General features: G+C 48.0%; 1 protein-coding gene across 1 annotated transcript in view; it reads right to left on the bottom strand.

Moving 5' to 3' along the window:
- Positions 1–16,081, bottom strand: part of SHISA6 (shisa family member 6) — a gene marked incomplete at its 5' end in the record, with an annotated part of 269,956 nt that overhangs the window by 206,318 nt on the left and 47,557 nt on the right. The window contains one exon of the mRNA XM_009894354.1: positions 443–538. Within this exon, the coding sequence (XP_009892656.1) occupies positions 443–538 (96 nt within the window). The remainder of the gene's footprint in view (positions 1–442; positions 539–16,081) is intronic.

The following is a 16,081-nucleotide window of genomic DNA, read 5'->3' as shown; positions in this document are numbered from 1 at the left end:
CCCACCCACCCCCGGGAAAAAAAAAAAAGCCCAGAAGTCAAACAAAATAAATCCAGAAACGCACTCTTTTGAAGTGTTCACTGCCTGCCCTTGGACAGCATTACACTCTGTCCCCTTCCCTTTATAAGTACAGCAGCACAATGGTGGTTTGCAACCATGCACCCAGGAAAACACAAAGCAGTATAAATTGGTGAACTGCAAAGTCAGAGTGGAGTCTGGAGTCTGTCTGTCCCACTCTACACTCTCCCACCGTCTCCCTTGCTAGGATTTAAAATGTTCTGCCAGGAGCACAGTATTTTACCTGCAGCAGTATTTGCTAGACTAAATCCACTGACTGCAGTCCAATACTGTTATCTCACAGCACTTAGAACCCAGCTTCTGAGTTATAGCTTTTTTATTTAAAACAATCTTTTTATTTAGCAAAAAATTGTTTCCACTGTACCCTTCGTGTGTCCTCTTCCTAATGTGACAAACCCGGAGGAGATGAAATTATGGAGATCTGGCCCTCCACTTCGATAAATATCCTTTCCATAGTGACCTGCCAAGGAAAAGAAAACAAAGAAACCTTTATTCAGTGTGTGTGCGTATATATATACACACATATATCTGCTATACAGCCCCACTGTCACCTTCATATGAGTACCAACCACACGGTTACACTATTAACAGCAAGCAGAGGGTATAACAACATAACAGCTATAGCAGCATCAAAGCCTTATTGCTTTATTGGCAAAGATTTACAAAGAAGAACAACTGCATATTTTGATAACTGCCAAGGAACGAACAGATTCTGATAGGGGAACCACTGATGTGCCAAACCGAACACCCCAACCTCCGGGAAATCACTGGCTCAGATTCAGGTTCGCCAGGAGCAGCACTCCCAAGGAACTGCTCTCACTCAGTGTTTCAAGGCTAAGGAGCGAAAGGAAATCAGAAGAGACGTGGCTCTGATTCCTCCCAATTCCAGCCAGACCCCTGACAGCGTTCATGTCCCGCTGGTAGAGATTTTGTCTCAGCACAAAAGCAAAGGCGCAGGTATTGCTCTTCTCCAGGCTGGACCCGAGTGCCCGTTAACAGGATAACAGCAAACTTTGTCTTTTAGCTTTGATTTGCTCTGGTCCTTGAATGGCATCCCTGGATCGTTTCTCAAGCTCAAGTCTTCTGCAGAAGACTTCACAGGAGTTTTCTCAGTCCATGACAACAGAGTAGGTTCAGGAGACACCCATCTTTTAAATATTTTAATATATTAATAAAGAAAAGGGCCTTCTGCCTCCCTGTTACCATGCAAAGCTCTGAAATGAGGACACAGATAATTTTTCAGATACTCTTCATTATCTCCTCCCTTTTTCATGTTGTTAATTTTTCTGTTCCTTTTATTTTAGAGAGAGGCAAAGATAAGATAGGTGCAGGGTGGGGGGAAGTAAGGCAGCCTCAGGGGCCGGGAATGCAGCTCCCTCCCTCTTAAATCTCCATCTTCTCTGTGCCTTTCCGCACAAGCCCGTGATGCTTCACCAGTCTTCTGAGCCAGGATGGCTGGAAGTCCATCAGGGCAGATGGTCCAGCGCACGGCACTCGGACAGGAGAGCCGAGTCAGGGAGCTACGGGGATGGCCAAACGGGCATCAGGGATCCAGGTGGAAGTGCAGCCTGCAGCCGTGTTCTGGCTGGCTCACATCGCCTCCAACAGATGCTACAGCCCTTTACTGTTTTTCAAACACTGAGACCAAATGCCACTTGTTCTCATACACTTTCAGGCTCTCTGGCAACACTGGGAAAGCTCATAGGAACAGAGACTTTGAAACCTCATCAGTCTGCAAAGTTTTCCTCTTTCCTTTTTAGCCAGTCATTCTCACCCCAGCATCCTGCCTGCTACTGCTGATTTTGCAGACCATTACTCCTGTCACCAGAGTCCACCTTACATATGAGCGGGCAGAGGGTAAGCGACCCTGTCCCACATCTAAATTGTCCTCAAATGTCCCACCGTTCTGCCCTGCGATGGATCTGAGCAGGCTCCAAACGGCACTCCTCATTCAGGGAGGACACCATCAACCAGGAGAGCCTGCCACAGACTCCACCATCGCATGAGCACGTTGAAGATCCTCAGAGGAGGCTCACATATGGCAGGCAGAAGATGCTGAGACTTCTGACAAATGTTTATTCCTATCTAATAGAAAAAGCATCCCACTCCCTTCCCTCACATATTTTTTTTTCTGGTCAAGGTCAGTCAAGTTCTCCCTGTAAACTTCTCAAAACACGTATAAAGTGTTTCTACAGGTTTGAGAGTGTTAGCAGCAAGACAGTTTTCTTCTTACAGTTATAGTAATGCAATGTGGTAGCAAAAACCTTCAAATGTGGAGGCATCCACCCATAAATTGGCTAAGAAAAGAGTTTCCAGGGGGAAAAAAAAAAAAAAAAAAAAGGATTTTCTACTTCCACAGGAAAGATCATGTGCTCTTGCTCTCTTCTTCCTACCTAGCTCTTGCATGCTTTGGCTGCTGTGTTCCTGGAAAAGGCTGGCAGACCTTCACCTCGGAGTCCCTGGAAAATGTTCTTTCTTCATGAGATATTTGTTCTCGTCCTGAGAAGGCTGCAGAGATGGTTTGTGGCTGCAACGCCCAATTCGCTTTCTTTTTCTCTACCACTTTTCTAAAATGTGCTGCATTTTTTCCTTCCAGTAAGCCAATTTTTGCTCATATCCTATCAATTTCTATGCTCTCAGGGCCAGCTACTCCGGTGACTGACACTCTATCAGTGCCATAAATTTGCCATTTTAAACAAGGATAAAAGAAACACACAAATACGTGCTATTACCTCTAGCTGAAATCAGCTGTCTTTTATATGTCCCCTTGGAGTATCTGTTCAAGACAGAGATCAAGAAGGGGAAGTATATAAAAAAAAAAAGCAAACATTTACTGGCAGATTGAAGATCATTCATCAGCCATTTGCTCTCTGAACCTTCCTCTGCCCCTTCTTACAGTACATAGTACTGCTATGTAAGTATGAGCATAAGTACTCCTATGCTAAGTTAAATTCCTGTGATAACAACCCATTAGCATTTGAACAGGAGTTATGTTTTCCCATGAGAAACTTGAATTTGTAGACTTCAAGTAGAATGAGTTTTGCCTTTTTACAGATACGTTATAGGATGCTATGTTTGTTTTATATGTTTTTTTTTTATTCCTGCTCGCTTGTGATCGTCTCCTCTTGGCTTTGCAGTGTAAAAACACTGGTACACGGCTTTTACTTTCAGAAGCGCCTTGGGGGCTGCTGGTGGGCCAAGCTCAGATGCTGTTATTCAAACAGACTTCTCATAATCACTTCTTGACTGAGCTGTTTCACACTGGAAGCGAATGCTCCCTTGTTCCTTGCCAAAATGCATGTGCCCAGTAGCCACAGCAGAGCCGGAGAAGATCAAGCGTAAGCAGACGAGGCTGCAGAGCAGTGGAAGCACAGACAGGGCTATGCCACACCAGAAACATCCCTCTTTCAGTCTCTGCTGGGGCTGTTTTCCTCTGTAAGAGTCGATCAGATGATCAGCGTTGTCTCAACATTTTCATGAGCGACTAGGCCCCCAAAACCTGGGCTAACAGCTTGACATGAGTTTCCAGCAGCTCGCTGAGCTGGCTGTCATGAGACTTAGAGAAAGGACTGAGGTGTTACCATTGTACGGGGTAGGAGCCATGTCGATACCTTGGTATGAAAGTACAGACAATATCAGAACATGGTACAAGCCTGTTCTACTGGAGCAGCAAAGCGAAGAATTGCTGTCGAAGAAGATGGACCACACTGTCTGTGCCATCATCGCTGAAGTAATCTCAAACCTCAGTTGAACTTTCCTCATTATAATGTCATTATAATACAAACCCACACCTCCTGGTAAGAAGCTACCCACCTCCGAAGCTGACCACGCCTCAGACACCCCTCTCCGGGCATGCGTGGAAGCCTTACTCCAGAGAGGTGGAGATTGGCACCTTTCCACGGGACAGAGGTGGAGTGGAGGTGGGTCCAAGGAGGAGCGAGGTGTGCTACCTGACATAAAAGATGGTTCCTCAACAACCGATCTCCCAAAGATCTTCCCCACTGAAAGACCACGATGGTCGACAAAGAAGCAGCGGAATGCCTTCTGGATTCGGGACTATTGGGACGCCTGTAGACCCATGGTGGTAGTTATAATCCTCTTTCCCCCCTTTTTACTTCATCTTTCCTATTCTTCTTTCTTTCTATCGCAAGCTGCTTTACGGGCAAAACCAATAAAGTATTTGTGTGTTGGAAGCTTAACTCCCTGGGCCTGATGCCATTTCTTTTTGCGCTTCGAGATCACAGCTGAAACAAACCATCACGCGTCCACTGAGGAGTGGACCGTGACATCCTCCTTCCTACCTGCAGCTGTGTGTGCTCTCACCCAGCGGTTGGGAGTTCTTCCACAGCTGGTGGAGAGGGATGGGCCCTGCCAAAAGAGGGGTTCAGCCACAAGCTGAGCTGCTGGAGGAGACCCCTGTCCCGTGGGCTAAGAAGGAGCCCCTGGAACTCATCCAAGGTGTTCACTTTTAGTGGGCTGAAACTGGGTGTTTCCCTCTGCCCTACAGTGAGAGAGCTGAAAATGATCTAATTCCTTGAAAAACAAATGTAAATGGACTGATTGTTATTTCGTTCCAGACTTTTGGGATTTTTATTGCCAATCAACTTCCAACCAAACCAACCTTGCCATTCCAGACAGAAAAGACCTCTCTTTGAAGCCCCACAAGGTTCCCCTGAGCCCTTCCTGGTGCTGGAGGCTGCACCATCCCCAGCGTGGTGCTGTGTGTTCCCTCGCAGGGCCACCCCACAGGGCCAGGGTGGAGGCACCCAGATCTTGCAGAACCCCAAGCACACAATCAAATGGAGATCTCTGGGCTAGATCTGCTGCCCCAATGAAGTGGGGACAGTCTGATGGCTATCTTGTACCTGCCATCTAGAGGCGTTATGTACATTGCTCTCCCTCCTTCCCTGTGTGAGATCACATCAGAGCAAAGCTGCCTTCTGGTGTTGTATTGCCTCCGGACCGCACACAAGACATTTCATGGGCTGCAGCCACCAGGGAGATGAAACCTGGGACCCAGAGGCAGCACCTGAGACCTAGAAGAAGTCAGATCGAGCAAGAGCAACAGACCTTCCAGCAGCTTTCCAGTATCTGAAGAGGGCCTACAGGGAAGCTGGAGAGGGACTTTTTGCAAGGGCAGGTAGTGATAGGATGAGGGGGAATGGCTTCAAACTGGAAGAGGGGAGATTTAGATTAGATATTAGGAAGAAATTCTCTCCTGTGCTGGTGGTGATCCCCTGGGGCAGGTTTCCCCGAGAGAAGCTGTGGCTGCCCCATCCCTGGAGGTGTTCAAGGCCAGGTTGGACGGGGCTTGGAGCAACCTGGGCTGGTGGGAGGTGGCCCTGCCCAGGGCAGGGGGCTTGGAACTAATGGTCTTCAAGGACCCTCTAAGCCAAACCATTATATGATTCTACGGTCAGTGCTGCGAGCGAGGGAAAGCAGCACAGCCCAGCATCTCCTCAGGCTCCCAGCACGCACTTTGCCTCTTTTACAGCTCCCGCTTTGGGTGAAATTAGCCACCGTCTGCCAGTGTTCCATATCCAGATGTCCTACCCAGCTAGCACTCGCTCGCTCTCTCTGGGGCTTGCCGGTAGCTGTGGAAGATGACAACCAGTGTCACCGCTCGGGCAGCCACCGAGCAGGCCAGCAGAGCAGCTGCGTCCCCTCCATGCGCCTCTGCGTCCCCGTTTGTACCGGAGCAGCTCTGCCCACAGAGCACGGGGCTGCCTGTGAATGAAAAGCGCTGTACAGGAGCCAGATTTGGTGACAATGGAGTCTGACAGCACTCACTACTTCCAAAGCAAAGCAACCGCCCACCTACCCGATCTCATGGCATGGAACGCGCTATCTTTTAGTACTGTATTTCTCTAGAGATTTTGCATCTCTAAGGTCTCTTTCTCATGGTTAGGATAAAACTTAAAATGCCGCTTCCGACTCCCTGGAAGAGGCTTTTCCCGCTCTCTCACTCCCTGTTCCCACTTAGACATCACACCCCTGTGCTCTAATGCATGTAAACCCCCAGACGCACACAAGCTCGCAGGCTTTTCATTAAAAAAAACGAACAGGGCCCCAGCAAGGCTGTGTGTTACTAAAGCAAATGAAGACGAACACTTACACAACTTAAAATTTCCAGAAGAAATTGAAACAAGGCTCAGCACGACTGGTTTTTTCCCTCTTCTTTGGTTATAAGGCACAGCAAAGGCAGAGAGCAGATGAGTGTTTTGCCTGCCACACAATAAAGGCATATTCTTTAGGGCATACAGCTCAAAGAGGGAACATTTCATTACAATGGCATCCTGCATAACACACATATGGAACAAACGCAGTCACAAACAGCAATTACAACCCCAGCTCTGATTTAACAGAATTATTAGAGCTGAACTAAAACGCTGCTATCCACCTCTCGGAAATGTTATTACTGAGTCCGGATTACATCACCCTGAGAAGGGCAGACGGGGACTGTCGTGGACAGCCTTTTGCATGATACACTCTGGGATCCCGACCTCACCCTTGCCACAGATTTCCTCAGAAAAAAACCTACACACAGAGAGAAGTCCCCACATCCACACTCATCACATTATTACTCACAAACATTATTCTCAGACAGAAAAAATAAATTACTTCTTTTGGGGGATAAAACCCCGACAGACTACCTGCCTCTGAGGCGGCTCATTTCTGCTGGAGTGATTCTTTTGGAACTATTTTACACATATCAACAGACCGAGACAAAGGGCAAGAACTGCCAAAATGACTGTGAGGTGTTTGCCGAGCACATGGCAGACTGCTCTGCATTGCTCGCTCTATCCTGTCAGTCAAATACAATCATCTCTGAACGCACGGGGAGGCACAGCTCCAGACCCAAAAATGAGGAATTCTTGGGGCCAGAGCTGCACAGGGCAGCCAGCAAGCACACAAACCATCTCAATTTGAGGAAAGTCTAATTGCAGAAATTGGTGGGTATTAGACACGGCTGTGGGCTCTACCACCGACGGAGGCGTTTGCGGGCAGGTCGGGCATCTCATGTCTTACCACAGCATGGGGTGCAGATTAGCCGAGATTACAAAGATAAGAAGGGGCACCCAAGGGATGTCTCTGAAACATTACTATTTTCCTTCTTAAAAAAAAACCCAAATAAACAGAAGCCAGCTGGCACCTTGCACACTTGTCAGAATAAAGGCACAGTAAGGGCCACCGCAGCATCTTTTTTTCTGGTTTAATACCATAGTTCCAGGATCACTGTCTATCCTGAACATGCAAATGTACCAAAAAAAAGCAACTGGAAGGAGTTCAGTGGTACTTAGCGTGAGCTGTCAGCACTGCACAGCCAGACATGGACAAGATGTAGTCCAAACCAGTGCAGGGAATAATAGTTTTCTGTGCCCTTACAGGCAATCCTCTGCTAAAATCCCACTGGTGAGCTGAGTTCTACTCGCTCTGTCCTAATAATGTGACAACCTACCCATAATTTCACTCTCTTTCAAAATAACTGCCTCTTCTTTCTTATCTCCCTTTTCCTCATGCTAAGCCTTTGTCACATCCTTCCCTGCTTCATCCCTCTTGTTCCCCATCACACATGACTGCTGACCATAGAGACTCTGCCTAAATCAGCCCCCATGGGGCCACCTGGCCACAGACTGGGCTAAACAGATTACAGGGGATGGCCTTGGCCACCTCCTCGCCTGGCTCACTGGCCACAGTAGGAATGGTCTTCTATGTCAGGGTCTCTGTGATCCCTACAGGTCCCCAAGGCTTCTGCAGTGTTTCTGGAAGGGAATGGGTGCTTCACCTGAGCAGAGCCAAGTCTTGCCCACCACGAGCCAGGCAGTCCTGTGTCACCGGGGTGGCTTGTCCAGCTGGCGCGGGCTCCAGCAAGCACACGGCTGTGGCATAACTGACTGCCCAGTGCATGGGCAAGTAGGGTAAAAACTCAGGCCACAATCACTCCAAGACAAGGAGGAACTTTGGGTTCAAAACAGAATAAGAGGATTGTTCCAACTTGAAAGTTGGGACATCCTTATTTTTCCTTTTGGTTTATTTCAGTGTGACTTCTGTATTAACAAGCTTTCAGAGTGCATCTGCATCACATCTTCTGGACTTCTTTACAAGCAGGATGGGTAAAAGCTTACTGCTTACAACTGACTACTGGAGCTCTCAAGTAAAGTTATTGGCCAGGAACTGGGCTTTATGGAAAATGACGCATGCTGGAAGACTTCCCACAACATCGCAAGAGTGGGGAACAGTTCCCTGGCACGGGGTTTGTGTCAGTCCAGACCAGGAACCCTGACAAGAATATGCCCACTGGCTGCACAGCAGACCAAGCCAAACCCAGCACAGTGAGCCACAGGAGTCCGGGTCGTACACATGTATCTTTCTGGCACTGGAAAAGATGTAGAATGTGAAGCTAAAAGCTGTGCTGGCTTTCCTCATAAGTGACCAAGGGAACATCTCTTTTCATTAATTGCTTACTCCGTTGACTACAGCAGTTGCCCTTGATTTTGCAACCCCCCTGCAAGCTGTAACAAGCTGTAAGAGGCTTCAGGAAACATTAGGATTAGGTTCTGTTAACTTAAAAAAATGACTATGTGAAAGTAAAGCCCATGACTGCAGTGCTAGAGGGTCTCCCCCGTAACATGCTTTGGGGATGACAGAAATACAGTGATGAGTTCATATTCTGATGAGATGTCTAAATAAAAACAGTATCAAAGAGAGAGGATTAAATTGATAGGAAAATAAAACAGCACCTCTCCAAGGCTCCAACTGAACGTGCTGGTTAGCAGAAAACCCACTGAAGTACTGGTTTGTGCAGGGAACAGCTCTGCTCTCGTGGGCTGCCGCTCATCAACACACACTCGTGACAAGTTACACACGCATGTCTTGAAGCATGCTCCGAAGCTCCCCAGAGAGCGAACCTTTAAGCCCCCAAAAGCCAAGAAAGGACATTCTTTTCCTCTGCAGTACAGCAGCGGGAAGAGACCCCATGGATGTTGCTCTTCAGGCCATCAGAGATGAGGGGCGCTCACAAAAAACAGGTTTCCCAGATCACGGTACTCCCCATTCCCTGTGCTGAAGCTGTTCCCCTTTGCATGGAAGGAAAGAAGGAAGGGAAAGGGACTCTCATTCTTTTCCCTTGAGGACATAAGAACCCCTTTTCATCACGTGTACAATTTATAGCAATGCCATCACGTAAAATGCAGTGAAAGCACAAGCAGATCAAGACTGGGTAATATCTCTATAGAGGACTCATCCAGTTGCAGTCCTTGCCCACTGAGTACAAGAAAGCAACTACCAAACCTGTAAGAAACCAAACAGGCTTGGGGCTCCCGTTCAGAGCAGTCTCAGATACTCAAAAGCCTGGTGCGAGTGAAAATCAGTTGTTCCCATCGGTATTAGGGAGAGCTGCGCTGCTGCACCTCTACACCCACAGCAGTGACGTTACAGCTACTATTAGACCAGACCTGAGCAGAGCTGGAAGCATCCAAAGAGGTGCTCTAGGGCAGCCAGGTATCAAAAATTAATGACAAATCAACCCTTAATCTTTCTTCTGTGTCCTTAAGCACACCCTATAATTGTACAGCTAGCGATAGAGAACGAGCTCAAGTTTTGTATGCGAGAGGGAGAAAAAGTTCCCTTCTGTTTTTTTTTCCCCCGGCCATGAATCAGTTCGCTTATCCCCGGTACTCACACGTGCATGCTTACCACATAACACCCTCTCAGGGAAACACAATAGAGACTGAGGACTGTTTTATCACCCTGCTGAATTCTGTAGCAAGGAAACAATTACTGCAGGTTGATTTAAACTATTCTATACAGAGAATAGCAGTCACGATTAAATGCTGCAGGTTCTCCCAGTAATGTGTATACAGCTTTATCTAGTTCAGTGGTTAGCCTGCTCAACCCGCTCTCAGAAGGAGCAGCTTTAATTTCTCTCCCCGCCAACAAGCACTCAAGGCCATGCCTCGTCCTCCCTGGCAAGCACCTAGACACCAGGCTATGGCTTCTCTGATCCCTGCCAGGTGGGACTTACAGTCCATCCTTTATCCATGTGGCACCAATAAGTGAGTGCTGACATTATACAGTGAGTGTACTCGTCCCCAGATCATAGGATCACAGAATGGTTTAGGTTGGAAGGGACCTTAAACACCATCCAGTTCTACCCCCCTGCCCTGGGCAGGAACACCTCCCCCCAGCCCAGGTTGCTCCAAGCCCCGTCCAACCTGGCCTTGAACACCTCCAGGGATGGGGCAGCCACAGCTTCTCGGGGCAACCTGCCCCAGGGGATCACCACCCTCAGAGTGAAGTATTTCTTCCTAATATCTAATCTAAATCTCCCCTCATCCAGTTTGAAGCCATTACCCCTCATCCTATCACTACCTGCCCTTGCAAAAAGTCCCTCTCCAGACTTCTTGTAGGCGCCCTTCAGATACTGGAAAGCTGCTGGCAGGTCTGTGAACCAGGGGAATTTGGTGATATCCTGAAGTATTCATTTGTACTTAAACCCAGTCCTGCCTGAGGAAGGACTGCGTATCTCTCAGGCTTCATTGCATGAATCTCTGCTGCTCTGTTGGGAGATGGCTAGTCTTTGGCAATCCTCCCTGTTTCCACCTACTTAACAGCAGTAAAAAAGAAAAAGAAAAAAAGATAAAAGAAAAAAAAAAGAAGAGGCAAAACCAGCACTTCCTTGGCAGAAATCTCCAGGGAGCAGTTGCAGGGGTGTGACAGAACAGACGGTGGTAGAGGCATCATCATCAAACTAGCCACCATCTCCACAGCGTTTCTTTAGCATCACGGACCTGGTGGTGGCTGGCTCTGCTGACTGCCAGGCATTTGCCCTTCAGTGTCTAAGTGGTGTTGCTGTTGTAGCCCAACAAACATGACTTTTTCTAGTACCAAGGAAAACCCCCAGGGTTTGTAGTGACCCGGCAGCGTGGGGTCTCCAGGCTTGCCTGGATCAGAGCTGCTTTTGGCTTGTTTGAGCTGCAATAGCAGCACAGTGTCTGTCACCTACCCCGGGCTGGCTCCGCTCGGGGACCTGCCTGTGGCAACAGCCTGACAAAGCCAGGTTGCCCCTGGTGACAAACTGATGGCCCATCCAGAGACCCAAGAGACCCCACAACACCAGAGACCCAAGGCGAGTATTAGTAAGTTTTATATACCCATTCTAAGGGCAGAATAAATGAGTCTTTCTGTATTAATCCAAACTATTAGCACTAGTACTGTTGTAACTATTTCTTGTGTTTTGATTAGAGTGTTGAAAAGTTAACTAACTGACAATACACTTCCAGCTCCGCATACGAGGTGAGGTCCCTTTGGCTATGTAGGATTTCGAATGTAACGCTGCATATATGAAGCGCAGTCATAAATCTGTTTCCTTTCTCCCAGCACTAATTCCCAGATCAGTAGGGAAGAAATTCAAAAGTTTCCAGAGAGAGAAAATGCCAGCTTACATGTACATAAAGCCTTTTGGTTGACACATTTAGAGAAACCATCTTAATTAATTATCTCATAAATATCTTGGCTGCTTTCCCTGTAACAGTGCTAAATTCCACACCACACGCGTTCTCCCCAGCAGTGTGGAGCAGGTAAAGGCTGGCTCCATCAACCTGAGCCTCACAGAACGTCCTGCTGGTGGCACGCCGCCGTGCTTCACCGCTTGCTCGTGCTTTGCCGTTTGCTCCCACTGCCCCTCGTCACTGAGGTGTCGTAGACAACGCAGCACAGGGGCAAAGCGTGCTCACTTTCTTACGCACAAGCTGGATTTCTTACTTGCTATCAGAGCTGAAAGCTTCACTTGGTGTGACAGGTTTAGTGCTCCTTCTCCTCTCCTTAGAAGACTGGGTGTCTCTCGCCCTGTTCCTGGTCAAAGCTATGTTGGATTTTAATCTGTGACAGTGAGACACCAAGCACTGAAGTTATTATACCTTTAAGCTTCTCACAATAAATTGGTGTTATTGGTGTTGGTGAAGGCATAGCTTCAAAGACCGCATCTTGTGCTCTGCTTTTAATTGAGGTGACCAACAGAGGTGGCAGAGCTGCTCCAGTTAGTGCCAGCTGACCTCAGGTAACTCCAAGTAACCCAAGGTACCTCAAGTGACCTGTATGCTGGAGGTACTCATGACTCAGACATTTTGCTGTGTTTAGAGAAAGGGATCAATCTCTGCTTCGTGAGGACAACTCACATGCACTGGAAATTCATGTAGAAGTTACATATAATGGAGAACTGATGGCAACACCTGCAGGGGTGAATAAGGAAGGGCTCAAAGAAGAGGTTGGGCATAGGTGTCCTCCTGATTGTGGGGCCACTGCTCCTGCATTATTATTATATAATTTATGTCATTATTTATATAATTTTCTTTTCACATTCCCTCATCAGAGGGTTTTGGCTTGCTTTCAGTGGCCAGGGTATGAACAAGACAGAGCTGAACATTTATTTGGGTTAGATGAGTGGACAGTGGGGTGGAGATGAGTGGACAGTGGGGTGGATTGAGAACTGGCTGAATGGCAGAGCTCAGAGGGTTGGGATCAGCGATGCAGAGTCCAGTTGGAGGCCTGTAATTAGCGGTGCTCCCCAGGGGTCAGTGCTCGGTCCAGGTTTGTTCAACATACTCATCAGTGACCTGGATGAGGGGACAGAGTATACACGCAGCAAGTTTCCTTATGACACGAAACTGGGAGGCTGTGCTGCCGTACAGCTGGAGAGTTGGATGGAGAGAAACCTAACAAAGTTCAACAAGGGCAAGTGTAGGGTCCTACACCTAGAGGGGAATAACCCCATGCACCGGTACAGGTTAGGGGCTGACCTGCTGGAAAGCAGCTCTGCAGAGAGGGACCTGGGAGTGCTGGTGGACAACAAGTTGCCCATGAGCCAGCAATGTGCCCTGCTGGCCAAGAAGGTCAACGGTCTCCCGGGTGCATATAAGACCATGGCCAGCAGGTCAAGGGAGGTCATCCTCCCCCTCTACTCTGCCCTGGCGACACCACATCTGCAGTACTGTGTCCAGTGCTGGGCTCCTCAGTTCAGGAAAGACAGGGAACTGCTGGAGAAAGTCCAGTGGAGAGATACACAGATGCTCAGGGGACTGGAGCAGCTCTCTGATGAGGAGAGGCTGAGGGACCTGGGTCTGCTTAGCCTGGAGAAGAGAAGACTGAGAGGGGATCTCATCAATGCTTATCAATATCTGAAGGGCGTGTGGCAAGAGGATGGGGCCAGACTCTTTTCAGCGGTGCCCAGCGACAGGACAAGGGGCAACGGGCACAAACTGGAACATGGGAAATTCCATCTCAACATGAGGAAGAACTTCTTTACTGTGAGGGTGGCAGAGCACTGGCACAGGCTGCCCAGAGAGGTGTGGTCTCCTTCTCTGGAGGTATTCAAAACCTGCCTGGATGCGTTCCTGTCCAACCTGCTCTGGGTGATTCAGAAGAGGAGTTGGACTCTCCAGAGGTCCCTGCCAACCCCGACCATTCTGTGATTCTGTGACAACGTGGATGTTTTTATTCATTTCAGCTCGGAGATTACAGTGGGCACCTCCTCTTCCAGTCCCAATTAGGCAGTGAAGGTCTCTCCCATTTGCTCTATTTCATACAGTCCCTCTTTCTTTGAACCACACTTTCACAGCCTTCCTATGGGAACAGCAGCAATCACCTACATGGAAAAGCAACCTGAGGGAAGCGTTGAGTGCTTTTCCAATTGTCTGTAATCTGATTTAGCAAGTGGAAGCAGCAGGAAAGAGTTACTGCTCTGTTCCAACAGGTGCTCAGAAAATTATGTCAAGAACCTATACACTAGAGAAACCCACTTCTGCAGAGGAGATGAATATGTTGTTACAAAATTACACTGAAAATGTAAAGTCTCCAGAGGATGAGAGAGACAGCGTGATCTTTGAATTAAACTGCAAGACTTTTTAGTCCTGTGTTGGGATTTTGTGTTGCATGGACTTCTCCAACTTCAGCCCTTAATTTTTGAGTAATAACATCTCTTGAGATAACTAAGTGAAACTGGTTTATGCTTGCATGCTTAACTGACTTTAAAGCAGCAGTTTTAATTTGATGTGAAGATATTAATTTCAGAAATGTTTAAAATGTCTGCATTTACAATAATCTCCTTGCATAAAGAAGCTACAAAACTTCAGATACGGTCCCCAAATGCATTTGGCTTATGAAGTTACTTCTCAACAAACAGAATTTTTAGAAATACATGGTCCACATGTACATCAGCACTGCAGCCTGCACATTGTGCAATGACTTTCAGGGGAAAAGGATGACGACGACTAATTTTTTCTTCTGGGTAAAGCAGCAAACGGGAATGTACCTGCTGCTGCCTCAGTTAACTCTGAAGAGCCAAGTCCTTCAAGCACATGATCTTTGGAAATCTCTGGGAGACAGGGGATAAAAGGAGAGGAGATAACAGCATGTATGTCTTTGCCTTAGTCACCTTCTGATGGGCCTGGTCTTATCACCAGGAACGGAAAGGGCAGAGGATGTAAAAACACACCTTTGTCATTCAGGAATGAGAAGTTGTTACTAAAGTTTGGGTGGGGTTTTTTTTGTTAAGATGGGGGAAAACCTTAATTTGAAAGAGGCAATAGCATACAACTTACTAAGGAACCTTACTGGAAATGGAAATGAGGAGAATTTATGAGGGGAGACAAAGCAGAGCAGCACCAGTGATGAAGTGCTCCACTTTTCCCAGGTACATGAGAAAAGGAAAATGGCTTCAGGCACTCACTCTCTGTTCATGTGCTGAGCCTGTGACTTCACAGCAGTCTGTGAACGTTCCCACTCTCAAGTGCCAGGGAATATGTCTGCCTCGGGTGTAAACATGCATGTAGACCACCCCTCAAAGATGTTCTGCTCTCTAAGCCCCATCCTGTCTTCTCAGATGGAGCCCCAGAGCTGACTTTCTCACTGGCATTAAGCAGTCCTTGCTAATGTAAGAAGGACCTTTAATCTACTCCTGTCCATGCAGGGTGTGTATGGCTAGAGAGAGATCAGCTCTTTGTTTGTCCTGGATCTTTCCCAAATTCAATCGCACTTTTAAAGCCGTAGAGGAAAAACAGCCTGGGTAAAAGGAGAATGGCAAATGATACGGTACATTACACACAAGGAGGACAGCAAGTTCCTGTAGACTCCTGCTCTAATACAGTTCTGTCATGAAACTTTTCAGTTGCTGCTTTCTATTCTTTGTAACAGAAGGTGAGCGGGCCAGAGGATTCAATACGGGACTCATTAGCAGTTGCCTGTTTACTAATCTCTCCATCGATGTCTCTCAGCCCTCCTGCTGTGCTCCTGTCATCATCGATGGTGCACTGAAATCGCAGGACCACGGCTATGGCCAGCTGCACAGGAGGGGGCCACTCCGACACATCTCCAGCCTTCAGCAGTGCATGCAGGGCTTCCGGGGCAGACACATGGAGAAAGCTCATACACTCAACAGGTGCCTTCCAGCAGGGAAAATGGGCAGAAGGGAACGTTTCACAGAATCCCAGCATCCCAGACTGGTGGGGGTTGGAAGGGCCCTCTGGAGCTCCCCCCGTGCCACCCCCTGCCAGAGCAGGGGCACCTCCAGCAGTGGCACAGGACGGCGTCCAGGCGGGTTTGGGATGGCTCCAGAGGGGGAGACTCCCCCACCTCTCTGGGCAGCCTCTGCCACTGCTCTGCCGCCCTCACAGCAGAGAAGGCCCTCCTCAGGTGGAGATGGAACTTCCTATGCTCAAGTTTGTGCCCATTTGGTAGAGTTGTTTGGTAGAGTTATTTGGTAGAGTTGTTTGGTAGAGTTGCAGGTGCATTAACAACCAGATGTTTCTGCCATGCATGAGGGCAGGGTGCGTGAGGCTGGTTTTGTTTTTAAAATCTCTTGTTTGTACAGAATTAAGAAGAATTGTTTCAGCAGTCTGTATCTGCCCCCTCCTTCCCCCCTCCAAGCTCCTCTTTATCTCTGTTGGGTTTTTGTTCCCTCTACTTGGTCCTGCACCACACGGCGACAACAGGGTGTTACTGAGAAGGG

Source organism: Charadrius vociferus, unplaced genomic scaffold (assembly GCF_000708025.1).
Source record: "Charadrius vociferus isolate BGI_N301 unplaced genomic scaffold, ASM70802v2 scaffold121, whole genome shotgun sequence".
Classification (NCBI taxonomy): Eukaryota; Metazoa; Chordata; class Aves; order Charadriiformes; family Charadriidae; genus Charadrius; species Charadrius vociferus.
The sequence above is the reverse complement of the archived record's forward strand: the minus strand, read 5'-3'. Positions and strand labels throughout refer to the sequence as shown.